The sequence below is a fragment of the Mesoplodon mirus genome, assembly GCF_964341445.2.
Source record: "Mesoplodon mirus genome assembly, chromosome: 3".
In the NCBI taxonomy this organism is placed as follows: domain Eukaryota; kingdom Metazoa; phylum Chordata; class Mammalia; order Artiodactyla; family Ziphiidae; genus Mesoplodon; species Mesoplodon mirus.
In genome coordinates, this window is record NC_138978.1 from 105788068 (window position 1) to 105807934 (window position 19867).

The following is a 19867-nucleotide window of genomic DNA, read 5'->3' on the forward strand; positions in this document are numbered from 1 at the left end:
TTCTTCTGCCTATCAATGTGATGAGTAGAAGCAGTAATAGTATAGTGGTTAAGAGCCAAACTTGAGCTTGAAACCCAGCTTTTTCATTTATTAGCTAAGTGATTTAGGGCATGTTACTTGTTTCCCCTTTGCCTCAGTTCCTTTATATTTAAAATGTGGCTGATAATAGTACCTATATCATGAAGTGATTGGGAAGATTAAATTAGTATCTTCATATAAATTGCTTAGAACAGTGCTTGGCACATAATAAGTGTTATACAAGTGTTAGCTATTATTACTGAAATTGCTTAAGACATCTGTGACACCAAAGCTATTCATTCATTCATACTTCCATCAAAGAATAAATATTAATATTTACAGTATATCAGGCAGTGTTCTAGATGATAGGGATTCAAAGATGACAAATACAGTCCCTAATTTCCACAGTTTCACACATTATTAGGGAGGACAAACATTAAAACAACATGATAAATTAGGAAATAAGTGTTTACAGTTGAATAAATTAACTAAAATTATTATAAAAGTGAGGTTTGGACTAAGTACTATAGAACTGCAGAGAAGATCAGGGAAGGCTTCCCAGAGAATGAGACTTTTAATTTTGAAGGATAAAAGTAGAAGCATAGATAAGGCGGGAGAGGGCAGTCAAAATAGTTGTGATAAAGATCCCTGTCTTTAAGCCAAACATTTAAGAGTTTCTTTACTCACTTCTACAGAGAAGATTAGAGAAAACTAAACACAGACATTTCTATGATCTTCCACCACTTTACATGCATCTCTGACTTATGACTGGAGTAAAATATACCCCATTTTTCTCTACATGCTGTGTCCCAATGTTTAACTTTGCCTTATCCTTTTTTTTTTAATGTGTAATTATAGGTGTTAACTTCCCCAACCGAAACTGGGTACACTGTTCTCTGTATAAGCAATTGCTGTATTTGATCTGAGAGGTTTTTTAAGTAATAAAAGAAGCAATTTAATTAATTTTTGTAAAATACTTTAAATTCTATAAAGAATTTAAATTTCATCTTATAAAAGACAAAAAAGTACGATAACCTAGTTTATAATCATAATTAGTTTCAATTTAATCTGGGTTTTTTTATCAATGATGCAAACAACTCCAAGCCAAATAACTTTGTATAATAACTCTAAAAAACTTTAAAAATAATTTTTATGACTACTGTTTACCCCAAGAACATATATGACACATACCTGTGTCTGAAGGACGTAAAAAGTCCGTGTCACAGGTGAAAAAGGTCTGATGGTCCTGAGCTGACAAATTCATGTCATAGTATGTAAGTGGCTCTTTACCAGTCACCCAAGTGTATCTTTACCAAAACACAATAAAATATGTAAATTGAACATGAGAGAGCATCTGTCTGCTACAACAGACACTTTTTAAAATTCAAAAATATACTGCTACAAATCTTATTTCAGGATGTTTCAAAAGCTTATTATAATCAATAAAACAAAAGAGATAACCTATCCAAACTACTTAGAGTACAATAATAAAACATCAAGAACCAAAACGGAAAAGGCTAGATTATTCAACAAACAGTACTTCAAAGTTGAATTTGAAGGGATAAAACAATTTGACTTAAATATATACTTTTTAAAGTATACTTAAATAAATTCTCACTGAATTAGAATTAAGTATTAAAAGTAAACTACAAAAAAACTAGAAGAAAACACAAGTGAATTTTTACTAGATATCAAGATGATAAAGCATTTTCAAAGCATAAAGGCAAAAAAAACTTCTTTCAGATTTTACTAAATTAGAAATTTTACCTTTCATTTCCCCCTAAAACCCTCAATAATTAATAGCAGGTAACAAACTATCTAATAAATACATTTTAAAATATCCAATCTCAGTGGTAATTAACAAATAACAAATTAAAATAACTAATTTTTACTATTCAACTATAAAATTGGCAAATATATATTGTCAAGGGTGAGGTGGGACTCACATATTGCTGTTATAAATATAAATTGGTATTTACATTTCTTTTTCCAGAAATCAATTAGATAATATCTATCAAGAGTCTTAAAAATATTCACACCTAGTTAGACGATGGGTATATGGAATTCCATTATACCACTCTCTCTACTTTTGTTTATTTTTGAAATTTTCCACCATTAAAAGAAGGAAAAATTAAAGGGGGGGCGGAAAGGGGGGTAAAAAACTGTTCACACCTTTTGATTCAGTAATTCCAGTGCTACAAATCAACCCTAAGGAAATAATCATATATGTGGCTAAAGATTTATATATAAAGCCATCCCTCTAGAGTAAATGTTAACAGTGAAATATAACCTGTGACCTGGATAGGGGAGCAGTAGGTAAGTTATGTATGGTACCTCCATATAATAGAATACAGTACAACTATTAAAAATCATGTTTTTGAAGAAATTCATGTTTTGAAGAAATTCTGTGGTAAATTCACACATAATGAATTTCATATTATGATGTTCAAGTTTTGTTTCTATATATGCATATAGAAGAGAGACTGGGTGGAAATACTAATAGCAGTTATCACTTAGTGGTAGAAAAAGGTGATTTTTTATTTTCTTTTTTATACATCTTTTTATTTTCCAACTTTCTACAATGAATATGTATATATTTTATAATCAGAAAAAGCATTTTAAAAGCACATTGTGTCATTTATATACATGATCAAAGATTTTAAGTTATTTAATAGTATAAGTTGCCTTTAAAGTCGCTATTTAAAGTTTTTAGCTATTTTAGGAGAAATTATCATGAAGAAAAAGGAAAAAGCAAATCTTTGTTCACTTAGCAAAGTTTGGTATACTTTCTAAAATCATTAAAAAAATGAACGATCTACATTAATCCCAAAATGATTTAAAGCAGCTAAAAAACACATGCACAGTATCAATAACTTAAATTAGCAGTAAATTTTAAAAGACTCAGTAAGGTAAAACAAGGATTGGGCCATAAAATGGCTCATACCAAAGAATTCTATACACTTGTTAAATGTTGGCTACGATATGATTCCAAGCTTCCTAGAACCACACAATGATTACCAGTGCAATGTAGACTTTTACATTAAGACAAACTAATCATTCAAAAAAGAAGCATTAAGAGTTCGTTATACTAAGATAAGAAATTCCTCTTTAAGATTTTCATGAAGTAGATACTATAAGATAACAAGAATAGCCTAAAAACTTTTAAATAAATACAGTGAGAAGTTCAAGGACCTGTTTCTTGCAGAATCCCTTAATATAGGCTAATGACATCTATCATAAAAGCCTAGCTTTGGCTTCCCAGGATGTGACTGTCCTACACTATCAAGTACTTATGCACAGGGATTACTGCTAAATTATTTTGTATCCCCATCATTTTGCATAGTGCCAATACATAGTAGACATAAACTGTTTCTTGTTCAATGAATTAAATAACATGCCCCAGTCTACCTCCAGGTAAAACACAGCCCTTTCAAAACAAAAGTAAAGTATCTTTGGTCATAAATTTCAAAAGTCATTTTCTCATTTAGAATAAAAACCAGAAGAGAAATGGACACAATAGTGTAGCTAGGGAATGGCAATACGAAATACAATATAAAAATATTATGCTCTGTACCGTTGCACAAATGAAATTTATATTCACATTCAGATTGATATTTTCTAGTGAATCGTCAAATAAAGTTTGCAGTTGAGCATATGTGCACAGGAATATGCTGACATTTGCAATTTTTTCTCAATCTCATGAATTCTTTGAAAAGGCTTTCTGCCATAAACCAAGAGCCAAATGTATACTTATATCACAAACATATGGTTTGATGCAATGTTTCTCATGATTATAAAAGTAAATATAGTCAAGATGCTGCCAATTAAACCATGGGCTAATCATTTTACCTTATATCAGTATCTCCAACTAGAAGAGCTGTGATATATTTGTAAAAATAAATTTTTCCATAATACTTTTATTCTAAAACCAATGCCATAATTATACTGAAAGCAAAATGTAATACCTCCTATATTCTGCTCCTCTGAAAAGATTTAGCGGATTTCTCCATACCTTGCATTCTAAAAAACAAAGAGAAAAAGGGGGAAAATAAGACCGTTTAATCAAATGTAGTTAAATCTTAATTTGGTCAACATGTATAGTCACTGTATGTTAAGTACAGTGCTAGCCACATATAGCACAAAGATGAATAAGGCATGGATCACCCCTGCTGTCACGCAGTGTAAAACTAAATCTAGTCATTCCCTTATTTCTGTCTCCATAGCATTTGGTTCACAATTCAAGTACAGCACTTACCATATTACAATGTGACTATCTGGTTTTCAGTTTCTCCTTTAAAATATGAGCTTTTAAAACTTTGCTCATTTTGTACTTCTGGAACCTACCACAGCACTTGGAACTAACTTAACTGAATTAAATGTAGCATGAGAATTAGTTATGTAAACTATCACCTACACTGTGTGATAAGTGCTATGATAGAGATATATTTTGTTCCAAGAGATAAAAAGGAAGTGATTAAGTTTGCTCTGGAGAAATTAGGGGAGACTTTAGAAAGGTTGTGACATTTAAACTTGAACCACTGTAAAAATGAGTAGAAGGTTGCCAGATGAAGAACATTCTAAGCAGAGAAGTATCAGAAAACCACACAGCATACTTAGGTTAGAGTACATGGTAGAAGGTGAGAGGGAGAGCTGTAAATGAGGCTAGAAAATAGACTGCGGGAAATTGATGAAGGGGCTTACATACCATGTAAAGAGTTCAGACATTATCCTTAGTCAATCAGAAGCCATCAAAGGTTTATAAACAGAAAAATAACAAATATCAGGACTTTGTTTAGATCAGCAGTTCTCCAAGTATCATTCATGGAACTGCAAAGTAACAACTCATTTCATAATAAATGTTAAGACATTGTTTGCCTTTTTAACTTGTTGACTTGAACCCAACCCTGAGAGTAAGGGCGTCCTTCAATTTTGTGCCCCAAGCACCTGTGACTTGCCTCACACTAGTCCCAGTCCTGCAAAGTTGGGCTAACGGTACAAATCAAAGGTTGGTAAAATTGCTGGTACTTTAAAGTAGTGGTCATTGGATTCCTCACCCCCACCCCAGTAAACAAGGCAACCAAGTATGATGGTTGTCTCCAGTATAAGCAATTGTTTTTTGAGCTGGACTGACCTTTTTTTTTTTTCATGGAATCTCGCTTTTACTTGAAAGAGTCACTAACAGACAAACTTATGATTATTCAGACAGATACCTGGCAAACATTTTCTCAAAGTTGAACAAAGTGAGTCTGTCAAATTCAAGAAAGAAAAAACAGTATTTGCTGCCAATGATAAAACTTGAGCTTTCAAGTACATATTAGAATTTTGAAAAACTTGTATCAGTTACCATGAGCTTGACAATTTCTCAACTTAAAGGCTTTCCTGTGAGATTAGTGGTGATATTAACAAATGTCATTTTTAAAAATTATACAATATTTCAATATTTGGAAGACATGTATAACTCAGGGAACGAGTGTTTTCCAAATGGCCAATGCATGATTTATAAAATTATTCATAAGTGAAAGACCCATTCAAAATGGGACACCAAGGGATTTTAATGTACAGAACATGAAAAGTTAACTGGTATAGCTTCAGATTCCACATTGCAACTAAACTTTAAGAAAGTACCTCAGTAAATTTTGGTGTTGTTTTGAAAATGAATATCCACAAACTTCTGAAAAGGTTATTAAAATACTTTTCCCTTTTCCAACTACATATCTGTGTGAGAACAGATTTTCTTCATAGATGTCAAGCAAAACAACATTTCACAACAGACAATGCAGAAGCACATATGAGAATAAGCAATTTTTTATTAAGTTAGATATTAGAGATTTAAATAAATGTAAAGAAATGGCAGTCTACTGATTAAAATTTTCTCGTTTTGGAAAATATAATTATTTTTCATGATATGTGTATTAGCTCAGGCTGCCATAACTAAATACCATAGATTGGGTGACTTAAACAACAGAAATTTAGTTTCTCACAGTTCTGAAATCTGGACGTCTGAAATCAGGGTGCCAACATGGTTAGGTTCTGGTGAGAGCTCTCTTCCTGGCTTACAGATGGCTGCCTTCTTCCTGTGTCCTCACATGCCTCCTCCCATAGTGGAGAGAGAAATTAATCTCTCTTCTTCTCCTAAGGCTACCAATCCTATCACATTAGAACCCCACCCTTACAACCTCATTTAACCTTAATTGTCTCCTAAAAGTCCTGCCTCTAAATATAGTTACATTAGAGGTTACAGCTTCAACATATGAATTTGAGGTGGGGGAGAGACACAGTTCAGTTCATAGAACTATGTTAACAGGCAATGAGTTTCCTGTTATTTTAAAAATAACTACTAAATAAATATTTTTTAAATTTGTTTTAATTTCTAATATGGTAAATATTGTGGATATAATCAATATATAAACAAAAGCTCTTTGAGGTCCTCAATAATTTTTAGGAGTATAAACGATTCCTGAATCTAAAAAATTTGAGAACCACTTTTTTACATAGTAAGGGGAGAGAATGTACTAAAAGGAGAAGTATCATAGGCAGGGAAACCAGTTAGGATATACAGCAATAGTCCAGGAAAGAGATATCTAAGGCCTACATATGAGACACTGAATGTTGAAATAAAAGAAGGTAAAATACAGTCAAGGTAATTTTTTAGGGGAATCAATAGCATACGATGAGGGTCAATAGTCTGGAGAAGGAAGGGGAAACAAAAGAGATATAATCTAAAACAACTCAAAGGTTTCTATTTTGGAAATTAATAGATTTTAGGATTATGGAAAGGACCTACTAAAAGAAGATAATTAGCAGTTTCACTTTGGTCAGAATGAGTTTAGGGTTGCTTAGGGCCATCAGAGGTGGAGATTTCTAGCAAAGAGTTAGAAATGTGGGTCTAGAACATAAAAGAGAGCTTGGGGAAAGAAAGTTAACATTGGTTCTCCCAATATATGTCTGTGGATGATAATATTATAGAAGGAGATGCAGTTACCCAGGGAGAGAAAGTAGAACCAAAGGAGAACTGTGACTCACTTCTGAGGTCAACTCATGCATCTCTTCTGTGAAACATTTTGTGGCCTTCCTTCCAAGAATAACTGACCATTCCCTCTTTTATCACCATAGTATCTTCTATACACTATATAAAAGTATCTTTTGTGGGCTTCCCTGGTGGCGCAGTGGTTGAGAGTCCGCCTGCTGATGCAGGGGACATGGGTTCGTGCCCCGGTCCGGGAAGATTCCACATGCCGCAGAGCAGCTGGGCCCGTGAGCCATGGCCGCTGAGCCTGCGCGTCCGGAGCCTGTGCTCCACAACGGGAGAAGCCACAACGGTGAGAGGCCCGCGTAACGCAAAAAAAAAAAAAAAAGTATCTTTTGTATCTTTTGCCATCACTTATTTATACGTCTGTATCCTATACTAAGCTGGAATGTTCTTAAGGTTATCTTCACTTTCATTATGCAATGGTATACTCAATCTCACAATAGGGAATAAGATTGTATAATGCATTATTGTTATAATTATTTACATACTGGACTCTGAGCTTCTTGAGGACAGATCTATGTCATATTCATTTTTTTTAAGATTTATTATTTGTTTATTGATTGATTTATTTAATTTTTGGCTGCGTGGGGTCTTAGTTGCAGCACACAGGATCTTCGTTGTGGTGCGCGGGCTTCTCTCTAGTTGCGGTGTGTGGGTTTTCTCTTCTCTAGTTGTGGTGCGCAGGCTCCAGGGCACATGGGCTCTGTAGTTGTGGCGTGCAGGTTCCAGAGCGTGTGAGCTCTGTAATTTGCAGCATGCAGGCTCTAGTTGAGGTGCGCAAGCTCAGTAGTTGTGGCACGCAGTCTTCATTGCCCCGTGGCATGTAGGATCTTAGTTCCCTGATCAGGGATCGAACCCGTGTCCCCTGCATTGTAAGGTGGATTCTTTACCACTGGACCTCCAGGGAAGTCCCTCATATTCATCTTAATATGCCTTATTCTTAAGAGTTCCGTAATTATTTCATGAAAGGGGAGAAAGGAGTAGGGGAGAGAAAATTACCATTATTCCTTCCTGTACTCCTGAATGGCTGCCAACCTCATCCTTACTAATCCTGGTCAACACCCACTCAAGCTTTTTTTTTTTTTTTTTTTTTTACTTATTTATGGCTGCATTGGGTCTCTGTTGTTTCACGTGGGCTTTCTCTAGTTGTGGTGAGTGGAGGCTACTCTTCGTTGCGGTGTGTCGGCTTCTCATTGTGGTGGCTTCTCTAGCTGTGGAGCATGCGCTCTAGGTGCGCAGGCTTTAGTAGCTGTGGTGCGAGGGCTCAGTAGTTGTGGCTTCCGGGCTCTAGAGCGCAGGCTCAGTAGTTGTGGTGCACAGGCTTTGTTGCTCCACGGCATGTGGGATCTTCCAGGACCAGGGCTCAAACCTACGTCTCCTGCATTGGCAGGCAGATTCTTAACCACTACGCCACTGGGGAAGTCCCCCACTCAAGCTTTAGGGCTCAGTTTAAACAGTTCTTTCTTACAGACTTTCCCTGATCACACCTAAAAAGTGCCAGCAACTGCACTCAGGTAGTATTTTTCTACTAAATTAATATAACTCTAGTGGTTTACTGAACAAATGAGACATTATGACATTCTGCAGAATTAACTCATTTGTATGAGTTAACTGTATGACTATAACCTATACCACATGAAAGAAACAATAATCCAAAAATGTCATTTCTATCTGGCTTCAAATATTTTACTTTCCTAATTGCATAATTACTAGATACATATAGAGGAATAGTCTACAGTTTATGTATGACAACAGATTATCCATACATGAATAACAGATTTTGATGTCTTTGTAAATATATTGAGAAGAAAAACTATTTTTCCTAACTTCGCTCTCTTGGCAGAGATGGCTAACTGTCTCTGTTCTCTCCTTTACAGTAATAATATTCCCTTATCACCTGTGCATATATACACTGAGAAAATGATTACAATTTCTAGCCTCCCTTACAGCTAGTTCTGGCTATATGACAAAGGTCTGACCAGTAGAAAGTAAGTTGAAATAGTATGTGACACTGCTCGGAAGTGTCCTTGGTTGCTGTGGGGTGGGGTGTGGGGAAAGAGTCTTCTCCTGGCTTATTCTCCTTCCTGATGACTAGACTGTGGACATGATGGCTGAAGCCAGAGCAACTGTCTGGAACCACAAGGAAAAACTGCATTGGAGATGGTTGCAAACAAAATAGAAGGAGTCTAGGTCTCTGATAATCATTGCTCTCCGTATCAGCCATGGATTACCTATATTTAAAGGAAAGACAAACTGCTCTCTACTGTTATGAGTTTTCTATCTGCCACAGCCAAACACAACCTTAACAATACAGCTCTGAACACACATTAAGTCAGTAGTAGTCACCTGACAAATTCTGTCTGCTGGTTTCACTTTCTCTGCTGCTGGAAGGAGAACCTGGCTCTGAAATGCTGCCGTCTGCTCCTCCCATCAGTGGTCGCAAATGGCTTACAGATACTTGCTCAATAAAAGATGTGCCGTGCTTATGGAAGTACCACCATTCAAATATCTGTGACAAACAGAAAACATCTTTCACTTAAAACAGAATTAATCAGCAGATATATGACCTCAAATCAAAACATTCTCTCAAGATGTTCCTGTTTAATTCAGCATTTGAAACGTGCCCTCCTTCCAAAAAATAAGCCAAACACAAGATTCCCTGATGACACATGCCAAGCCAAGGTAAAATGTTTTGCAACTTTGTAATGAAATTCAGACAAGCTTAGGCAACACTAGAAGAAATACGTCTGTAAATAAAGCATTAAAAAAACAGTAAGAAGTGTTTAAGCTATAAATAATGTAACTTACATTACAATGTCATTTTAGTCTATCTGTAGCATAATTAAAAGACAAATTTTGAAACAACTAGCATGGTGGATTAACCACTAAACTAGGGTTAGAATGCCCACATTTGACTCCCAATTCAGCCATATATTAGCTGTGTGTTTTGGGCAAGTTAACTTCTAACCTCTCAGAGCCTCAATGTCCTATCTAGTAAATATGGTTAACAAGAATTGTAAGTGCTTTTAAAAAATAAAGTACTACTCCAGTATTTGGTAGTATTATTAATGTAGGTTAAGAGTCAAGTTGATTCCCATATTGAACCATTTAAAAATCAGGATATTCATTTCTTTCTGTTTCCATGGTTTATCATTGTTATAAGAAGAGGAATCAAAAAGCAGCTGGTTGAATGAGCAGAATGTTTCATATTCGGATACTCCAGCCTTTTCAACTCCCTTTGCTGGCTCCTTTGGGTCTGAGCTTAAATGACATGTCCGAGGGAACTTTTCCTGATTCCACAGAACAGAAAGCTATGTTATGCACTCCCACTGGCTCTTTTACTCTCCTTTCAGAGTAATCTTTTTACTCGTAATAATTAGTTAAACAACTGGCTTTGTTGCTGTTCTTCAAGCTTCCAAGCACATTACCTCTTCAGGTAGAAATAACACAAGCAGCACAGCTAGCTTTCTCATTTCAGGTGGTAAAAGAAATTATAAATAAACTTTGCTAATAAAAACTCATCAAGATTTCAAGGGTAATGACACAGTTTAACCTTTAAAATGTTACTTGAATTCTTAAGTTTTGTCAATTTAAAACGTTGGTTTAAAAACAGTAACAACAGGGCTTCCCTGGTGGCGCAGTGGTTGAGAGTCCGCCTGCCGATGCAGGAGACACGGGTTCGTGCCCCAGTCCGGGAAGATCCCACAGGCCGCGGAGCAGCTGGGCCCGTGAGCCATGGCCGCTAAGCCTGCGCGTCCGGAGCCTGTGCCCCGCAACGGGAGAGGCCACAGCAGTGAGAGGCCCGCGTACCGCAAAAAAAAAAAAAAAAAGTAACAACAAATTTTAAACACTTTTACATATTACATATGCAAGTTATATATTATATAAATGTAAGCTTTCTCCCCTCCTTATAAACGAGGAAATTAGGACTCAGAATTCATGTGACTTGCCCAAAGTCATCAGATAGTAAATGGCAGAGTCAAGACTCAAAACTACATCTGCTGGCTCCAAGACCAATGCTTTTTCTACTACATCAGCTGTTTAAAGATAGTTTATCTTCTTTATTTAGATTTTTATATGCTATGACAAAATATGCTAAATTATGAGTAGGCTTTATAAATCAATAAATTTTGAGGCTTTTAATAACAGAGTTTTCACCCAGAATTCCTCAATAATTTTTTTTAAGTCAAGAGAAAAATTTTTCTCATCTGGTATTTCACTTCAACAAAATGGTCAAGTGTTCGTTCCTATTTAAAAAAACAAAACAAAAAACCACTCCAATATAAATGCTATTATTTTTACATTTCTACTATAGTTATAGAGCACCACCTAGAGATGAGAAAAAAATACAGAAAAATTTCATTGGCCATGCATGCCATAATACTTCCTAAGATTTTTATCTGTAGCAGTATTTTTCCAAAGTTTATACTATGAAACACTAGTTCCCAGGGATGTTAATAAAGATTATAAAATTTTAAAAAATCTTTTTAAAATAAAAATGATAGCTTGGTTAAATAAAGCAAGGGAAAGCTGAATTAAACAGGTTTCTTTATTGTGGCACTTCTTAGAATAACGTGGCCAAAATTCATTAGTGTATGTCATGTTGTTGCAAGCTTTCACACACACTATCTCATTTAATCCTCATAACTATGAAGTTGATACTTTTTTTTTTTTTTTGGCTACACCGGGTGGCTCATCCAACCCCGGCCTCGGCAGTGAAAGTGTGGAGTCCTTTGGGGCTTCCCTGGTGGCTCAGTGGTTGAGAATCCTCCTGCCAATGCAGGAGACACAGGTTTAAGCCCTGGTCCGGGAAGATCCCACACGCTGAGGAGCAATTGAGCCCGTGCAACACAACTACTGAGCCTGCGCTCTAGAGCCTACGAGCCACAACTACTGCAGCCCGCGTGCCCTAGGCCCCATGCTCCACAACAAGAGAAACCACTGAAATGAGAATCCTGTGCACCGCAAGGAAGAGCAGCCCCCCACTCACCACAACTAGAGAAAACCCGCGTACAGTAACGAAGGCTCAATGCAGCCAAAAATTAATTAATTAATTTTTAAAAAATTAATTAGTTTTTAAAAAATTAATTGAGTTGAGTCCTAAACCACTAGACCACCAAGGAATTTCCAAGTTGATACTATTATTATCTCCAGTGTACAGATGAGGAAATTGGAGCTTTAGAAAAGTTAATTCACTTTCTTGAAGTCATACAATTAAAGTGATGGTTAGCCTGTCTCCCAAACTCTGCTCTTAAACAGAAGGTAACTGGCAGCCTATAAGCCTAATTCAAGACGGATAAATTTTTAGTCTGCCCGATATTGCCAACATTAAAGTATTGGAAGATTTTATATAAAAACTTTATATCCAGGTTCTCTTGAAATCGTCTGAAAAAATTGGAAGACCTGGTAATACTGGTCTGCAAGTCTACATGGCAACAGTTAGCTTTAGCCTTTTCTAGAAGGAGTATGTACTGTCCAGATTACCCAGTCTTCAAAGTAAATAAAAATTTCAATTTTTACACTCTGCCAATTTTACTCATTTTTGTTACTAAGCCGAGCCTGCAAGCATTTAGATCACAACCCACCTCCCACTACACCCCCACAACATACAATAGTCTTTTATACGCAAATGAATACTATCGATCTCTAAAAGTGGAGAGGAAGTTGCAGTGTTTTTTTAAATGTTTTTTCACATTTTGAGAATGTGAAAAATTTTGAGAATGCTGATCTATAAGTATTTTTAATTATTATAATCACTATTTAAAGAGATCTGATTTTAAGATAAACACCAAAGCACAAAGGAAATGGAAACTACTTACAAATATTAGTCCTGATATCAAAGAAGATGTCCCTGTAAGTGCCACATAGAATTTGGGCGTCAATGAATTTAAAAATACTGTCACTGCCAAAAAGAATAAAAAAATCAAAGTTAAAAAAATAAGTACCCAAGTTACAATTATGCAGGTGTCTTTATGAGTGGAGGGACATAAGTAGTATTAATATCTAGTATGAGATTCAGTTGATAAAGTTGTAATTTTTAAAAAGCTACTTTAAATTCTCATTGTATCACATCTTTAAAATGCCTTCACATATGTAAGCGTAGGATTTTACACTACTGATTTGTTAAATAAGCAAATCAAAATGAGATCATTTAGCTTGCTGTTGAGAATAAAACCAGGAATATCATAATTTAGACAAGAACTTTTGCAATTCCATAAGGATAATATGAACAAACATACTGTTACAAAGGAGGATTAAAACTACTTCCTAATTATTTTGGTGAGATACAAACCAGTGTTTCAAATTAGAAGGAAGGAAACAGTGTGTGTATTTGGTATGTCAGCTACAGAGGCAAAATAACCCAAAAAGAATAGCAAACTAAGAGCTCCCTAAACCTGATTCACTGAAAACCTGGACCACATTCTTCACTTCAAGTAATTGTCTCATAAATACTTTGGGTTTTAGAAAGAAATAAAAATCTGTAAAGTCATTGACTCTCATCTAAATGGTGTATCTAGTTAATGTAAAAAAAAATGATAAACTCAATGAATAACATTTCACTGAGCATACAAACCATTAGTAGTCACTTCATTAACCTGTAACAGAAACACCAAATTAGCTTTTCAAACAGTCTAGGAAGGCCAATTTATCTAGCTTATTTTAGTGTGTTAGTTGCATCTGAATTTACATACTATGTTCTTAAAAAGTCCAAAACATTTCAGAACATTATCTCACAGTCTTTCATGTCATTTCACAGAATAGAAAAGGGGACATTTGCCTTCTCTTGTTACAGAAAAATAAAACACAATACTGACAGTCATAATCATCCCATAACAAAAATACTTCCATTTTAATCTGAGGTTGCCAATTTGTAATGACATGGTAAGAAGCCCTGGCTCCCATCCACTCTGTCCTGGCTACAGCTAAAGAATAATATTTGCAGAATCCAAGGGAATCGTCACCTCTTATACGTCTTTGTAACTTCAGCCCACACTACACAGCAAGCTCTCTACAAATGTTGAAAGAACGAACTAAGGAAAGAACCCACTGCTGTTTGTGGCTCTCTTTCTCTTTACTTCCTGTACTGGTCTATTTTATTACTCAAGATAAAGCCTAAAACAGAGAACGGACAAAAATATCACGAAAACTATTTCCTGACAAAACTATTTTAAAACATGAGAATGGCTGGCTAAGATCGTGTTGGTTTCTTTCAGATTTTTATTGTCTGGGTGTAGGTTCTCTCAGCTGAGTGGCGGGAGAATCAAAAGGTGTGTATAAATTCTGCATTCAAGTCTGAAAATGCTCTCATCTGCCCTACCACCTGAAGCTTACATTTTATCAGGTGGCTTCTCCTCGGGTGAACGAGGACAGAGGAGAGAGGGCGGACCTTAAGAGCTTTAGGGAGGAGCCGGTAGTTGCAGCTCAGGTTTGGCAATCAGCTGCGGAATAGCGGCCCAAGAGAAAAAGAACCCACTCGGTCGCACACAGCGACTCATTCTGCGAAGCCCTCCGGTGATACTGAAAATCTCTGCCCTTTGGCCCTTGCCCCCGGCACCTCTCCTGCCCCCCAATCCCCCACGCCCGCCCGTCCCTCGGGAGCTCTGGGCCTCTCACCCGCTGCCAAATTCTCACAGAGCCTCAGCGGGACCCTCAGAGCGTAAAGCAGCCCCAGCCCCGCCACGAACCACAGCGAGGCCCCAGTGCCCGCCAGTCCGGCCCGCAGCCGCTCCCTCCAGCCCAGCGGCGGGCTCAGGCCGGGAGCAGGGGCAGGAAGAGACGCCGCAGCAGTCGCTGCTTCACCTAAGCCGTCACCATCCGCCATCTTGCCGCTCCCGGTGGCGCCGGGAGTTGGGAGGGGAGAAGGGCAGGAAACCGGGAGTCGGGAATCCTGGGATAGTGGCGGACCTGAAGTTGGCCTCTGTGAAGGCTCAGAGTCCCAGGGAACGGGGACCGAGAAGATTTGGAAGGTGGAGGAGCGCCCCAGGACTGGGGCTACCTATTCCTTCCGAGGGAGGGAAGGGGCGGATAGCGGCACCTATTCTGGAGGAACTGGGCTAAGATGTGACCCCGGAGTGAAGTGTTTTAGCCTCCAAACGCGTGAGGGTCACCTTCCATCCCATTCCTGGGGTTGAAAAAGCCACCGAGCGTTCCAGAGTCGGAGCAGCACTTAGCCCTTTGGACTCGGCTGCCATGGAGAGCACTGGTACCGGGAAAATCTACAGGAGTAGCGACTGCAATTTGGTCGGCCGGAGCTCGGGCGCCAATACCAGGCGAAGCACGCTCCCAACGTCCCATAGATGAATGGGGAAATTAATGTAATTCAGTGAGAAAAATATTAGACTTAAAATCATTTAAGTCACGCCGACTTACTGGGGCGTCGGCGCCAGGACCCACGCCCGTAACTGACATGGCGCCCTAGCGGTCGGCGTTTCCGGGCGGGTCCTTCAGACGGCCCTCGCTGTGATTCCATCATTCGGCCTCCTTCCCGGCCTGCCTCGCGCCAGGGCCGGGCTGGGCCAGAGCAGCCCAAGATGGCCGACTTCGAGGATCGGGTGTCGGATGAGGAGAAGGTAAGGGGTCCGCCTCTCTCTCTTACCTCTTCCCGGGACAGGGAACGGGGGCCCGACCCGGCTGCGGTGGGAACCCCAGCAGTACCCCCAGAAGAAAGAAGCTTCTTGGCCTGTGCTGGCATACGCTCTCCGCAGTCGGGATGCTTCCCTCTTGAGGGGCTTTCCTCTGCCTCACGGTGGCCCCAGTTCCCCATTCCTCAACTCTCTTTTCCCCCCGGGCCTGACGCACAGCCCAGTGGCCTTCCTGCGAGCGAAGAGACTTTCCCTTATTGAATCGTGACTGTGGACTCTTTTTTGTATTTAAGAGAGGGGGCGATGATGATGTCGCGACGTATCAAGAAGCAGTTATTTTACCGCCTTTAGCTGCAGGGGCTCACCCCATCCCCCCATCTTTAGCTATGATTGGGGCTAGCTTAGGGCGAGTCACTTCCTGGTCAGGGTGGCCTCTTAACTTCCCTTTTGCTCCTCCTTCCTCAGGAAGTGATTTTGCTGTCACGATTTCTCGACAGGGAGAGGTCTCTAAGGTGTTGGCCGCCTATCCACACACACCTCTTTTCCCACATGCTGTCGGCTGAACTAATTCGCAGTAATAAATGTGTAAGCCTCAGGGACATTTGCTTCAGGATTTGAACACCACTCTTTTCTCTGTAGACACTCCCTTGATTGTATGTATACGGCACCCGCGGTGACTCCATCCCTTCTTCCATCTTACAATCTTTTAACGATAATTTTTGAAAAATAGTTTTCCATTTCTTGTTAACAAGACTAGCCAATGATTTTTTCTTTTTAACTCCAGAAAGGTTTTATGTAGCACATAAACTTCATGTTAACACATTCAAGTCTGGACAAAGCATCCTGCCTTCTTTGGTGCTCCAGTGTGGTATCTTTTTGATTATAGTTGAACTTGCCACTGAGTAATTTGTACACTTATTTCTTTAAAAGTGTCTTAAATACAAGAGAATATTTCACCTTAGGTGGAATAACTTTTTTCCTGACAACTGCACACCTTTCTTAACAGTTTGTCAGGCTTTTCAGTAAATATGTTAAAGATTTGAGAGTCCATGGAAATCACAATGCTTTCATTACATAACTCGTAATAGGACAAGAATTATGTCTTTTGTTTTCCACAGTGGGTTTTACAAAATGTACACCCTTGAATGCTCTGTAAATGTATCTGGGGTTTTCCTCTTTTAATAAAAGAGATTGGGATGGCAAAGGGGACTGTTTATGATCCAAGAGTCCTCTGTACAGAATAATTTGATATATCATACATATGCCATGCCATTTTGAAACGCTGAAGAAAGTGCTAAATATTCACGTGCCATTGAACAACACTTCAGCATTAGATTTTCTCATACTTGGAAATTGATTCTCATAAATGTATAAGATTTAGGGGGGGAAGGGCATCTTACACTGTATGTGAACTTATGCTAGAGAGAAAACTATAATAAAATCTTTATTCTAAGGCAAACAGTTATGATTCACAAGAAATTAAGTTACAGTGAAAATCATGGGATAACAAAACATTTGTTAGCCCAACTGATGGTCCTCTTACTTTAAGCAAAAATACTGTTACAGTAAAATTTCACTAAGAATTTAAGGTAATAAACTTTTAAGTTTACTAGTGTTGGGTTTTTGTTTTTGACACAGGGTTAGAATGCCTTTCTAATTAAACTTGGGGGGAAAATATGTATTTCAAAGTGTAAATGAAGATGTTTTTGGATATTGACAGTGTTCAAATTAGTAACATTAACAGCCTTGATTCTGTAATAGCAGATCTCTGACCAGTTTTCTCTTATCTCCCAGCATACTTCTTTTGCTGTTTAATTTTAATAATGACAAAGCAAACAAATCATAATTAGTAAGGTAAATCTACTGCCAAAAAATGTTGATGAATTTTATATTCAGTGAACAGGTTTTAGATTAACTACATTGTTTTCATTAGTGTTGATAATTAAGAATAGCTGATATAAAAATCTCATATAATAAATCCATATGATTTGGGATTACTGAAATTTTGTTAGATTTTTATTCCCAGAGATGAAGTGATCTGTATTTCTCTGTTGTGGATCAATAAGTAAAAAGAAAGGGCTTTGACTTGTAAGATTACTTAAATTCTCCTTCAGTTTTATACCTACCTTGACCCCTTTTCCTCCAGGCTTCTGATGCCTTTTAACTGAATTCAAGAATTGAAAAAGTATTTTTCCAAAAAGACTTGTTGATATGAATATCTTAGCATTCATAAACAATAAGTGACCCTTAAGCGAGATTCTTGTTGTACAAAACTTTCATAACCAAGGCACTATTACAAACAAGATATTTTCAGCCTTAGTTTGTATATTGACTCTTCCTCGAAGGAACCGTGAAGTTTTCATTTTTTTCTTATTTTAAATAAGACCTCAACTGCATTTGATTTGATTTTTTTTTAACACATGTGTGTCATGCCAAATATATTTTAATACTGCTTTTTATCTTTGTTACATTTTCTGAAAGCAGTGAACCCAGAGGTGAATTTGGTGGTGATGGTCTCTGATTTCCTTGCAAGTATTTCTATAAAAGCTAGTAAGATCAACCATTCTCATAACTAACTGCTGAAGTTTTTATCACTTTATAAAGAGGAAGTTGGGTTTTTTAACTTCTGCATTGTTACCTGAAATGGTCATGATGAGCTGCCTAAATAAAACAGGAAGTTGAAAGTATAATAACTTGCAGAAATAAATACTTTTAGTTTTATCCTCAAGTTCAGTTTCTGAGAATGAGCTCTACTCCTCTAGTTACTTAGACTCTTCAGTTACTTGGTTCCAAAATGAAAAGATGCCATAATTAGGAAACTTGAGGTGTTTGGATTCTTTGCACTGACTGTTTCCTTTATTTCATGATTCAGCATTTTTAAAACATAAGTGCAGACAGAATTTTAGGGCTGAAAAAAGTGCTACTAGCACATTTTTGTCCCTTCAGCCTAACTAGTAGAATATTTGTGTACAACTTCAAAAGTACCATAACTGAAAAATGGATCCCTTTGCTTTTAGTTTAGACAATACCGTTTTTAAGGCACTTTTTGAGAAATGGGCTTATCAAAATTATTTAGGAGAGATGTGGAAAATGTTGTAAATAGATACTGAAATTTGAGGGCTCTGTTAGAGCTCATGAAAGATATTTATACTTTTAAAGTGGATTTCCTTGATTATGTGTTACCCCCTTAATTTAGTAGGTGAGTTATTACCCTTATAGGGCGAAATAAACCATAAAGCTTAATTGCCATGGCTATTTTATAATAAGTCGTTGACTAGAATTAATACTACCATTTTAAAATCTTCTGTTAGCTTTGCTGAGTAGTATTCATATAATCTGTTACAAAGTCCTTGGACAGGAGCATAAAGCCTAAGCAGGTACAAACTCAGATGCCAATCTTTGGTGAGGAGCGTAGGTTCATTATAATTTCTTCTAGAACATCTAGCTATTTTATTAGGACCAGCCTTAATGCTAAGCAAAGCAGTGTAATTTGTCAAAAAATTCAGACCCCAGGTTGGTCTAATTCAGAAGCCATGCTTTTTTCACAATACTGTTTTTAGCATGTATCCGTGAATGAAGAAATCAGAATAGAGTCATCCATTTAATGAATTATAAATGAGGTATTATGGGGGGGTAGTGGGAAGGAATGATTCTGAGCCTCAGGAGATTTGGCTGTCCTTGCTATGCTTTTGGTCACCAGTGTGATTTTTGAAAAATCACATACCTCTGTGGGCCTCGAAAGTTTTCTTCTAAAATAGGTAAGGGAAATTGGATCAGACTGACTGAACAAAGTTTAATGAACTTTTTCAAACTCTAATTAAAAAAACACACACACACACAACTCTAAGAAACTGAAACATTAAAATGTTCCAGGAGTTTCTGTCATTGTTTACTTTGGCACATTTGCCCCATAACGAACCTGTGAAATCCTTGGTTACTGCAACCAAGTCTTTTTATCTAGTTCCTAGCATACTACCAGGTACATAGTGTAGGCACAAGCTATTGGTATGAAAGAGACCAATCAATCACAGGTTCATTCATTCTTATATTTCCCCAGCTCATGCTCCCTCATTCTCCCTCCCCAATTATTTCTGGTAATCTGTAGGTATTTCTTGTGTTCAAGAATGTGTCCACACTCTGGGTGCCTCTTCCAGCATTCATTGTGCCTGAGCATCTACTGCCGTTACTGGTGCTCTGTCATGGCACTGCTAAGAACATTTGATCCCCTGGGAGCATT

General features: G+C 37.5%; 2 protein-coding genes across 6 annotated transcripts in view; one reads left to right on the forward strand and one right to left on the reverse strand.

The window, feature by feature from the left end:
- The window catches only part of ST7L (suppression of tumorigenicity 7 like), a 71514-nt gene extending 54559 nt beyond the window's left edge, over positions 1-16955 (reverse strand). The window contains exons 1-5 of one of the 5 annotated variants that reach the window (XM_082616463.1): positions 14663-14958; positions 12868-12950; positions 9395-9557; positions 3984-4038; positions 1210-1325 (exon numbers count right to left, since the gene is read on the reverse strand). In XM_082616463.1, the coding sequence (XP_082472589.1) occupies positions 1210-1325; positions 3984-4038; positions 9395-9557; positions 12868-12950; positions 14663-14870 (625 nt within the window). In that variant the 5' untranslated portion in view covers positions 14871-14958. Of the gene's footprint in view, positions 1-1209; positions 1326-3983; positions 4039-9394; positions 9558-12867; positions 12951-14662; positions 14964-15418; positions 15609-15644 lie in introns of those variants that run through there. The other 4 variants (XM_082616464.1, XM_082616462.1, XM_082616465.1 and 1 more) reach the window with 4 other exon arrangements.
- The window catches only part of CAPZA1 (capping actin protein of muscle Z-line subunit alpha 1), a 47221-nt gene continuing 42865 nt past the window's right edge, over positions 15512-19867 (forward strand). Inside the window, exon 1 of the mRNA XM_082616470.1 lies at positions 15512-15618. Coding sequence (XP_082472596.1) covers positions 15580-15618 — 39 coding nt within the window. The 5' untranslated portion in view covers positions 15512-15579. The remainder of the gene's footprint in view (positions 15619-19867) is intronic.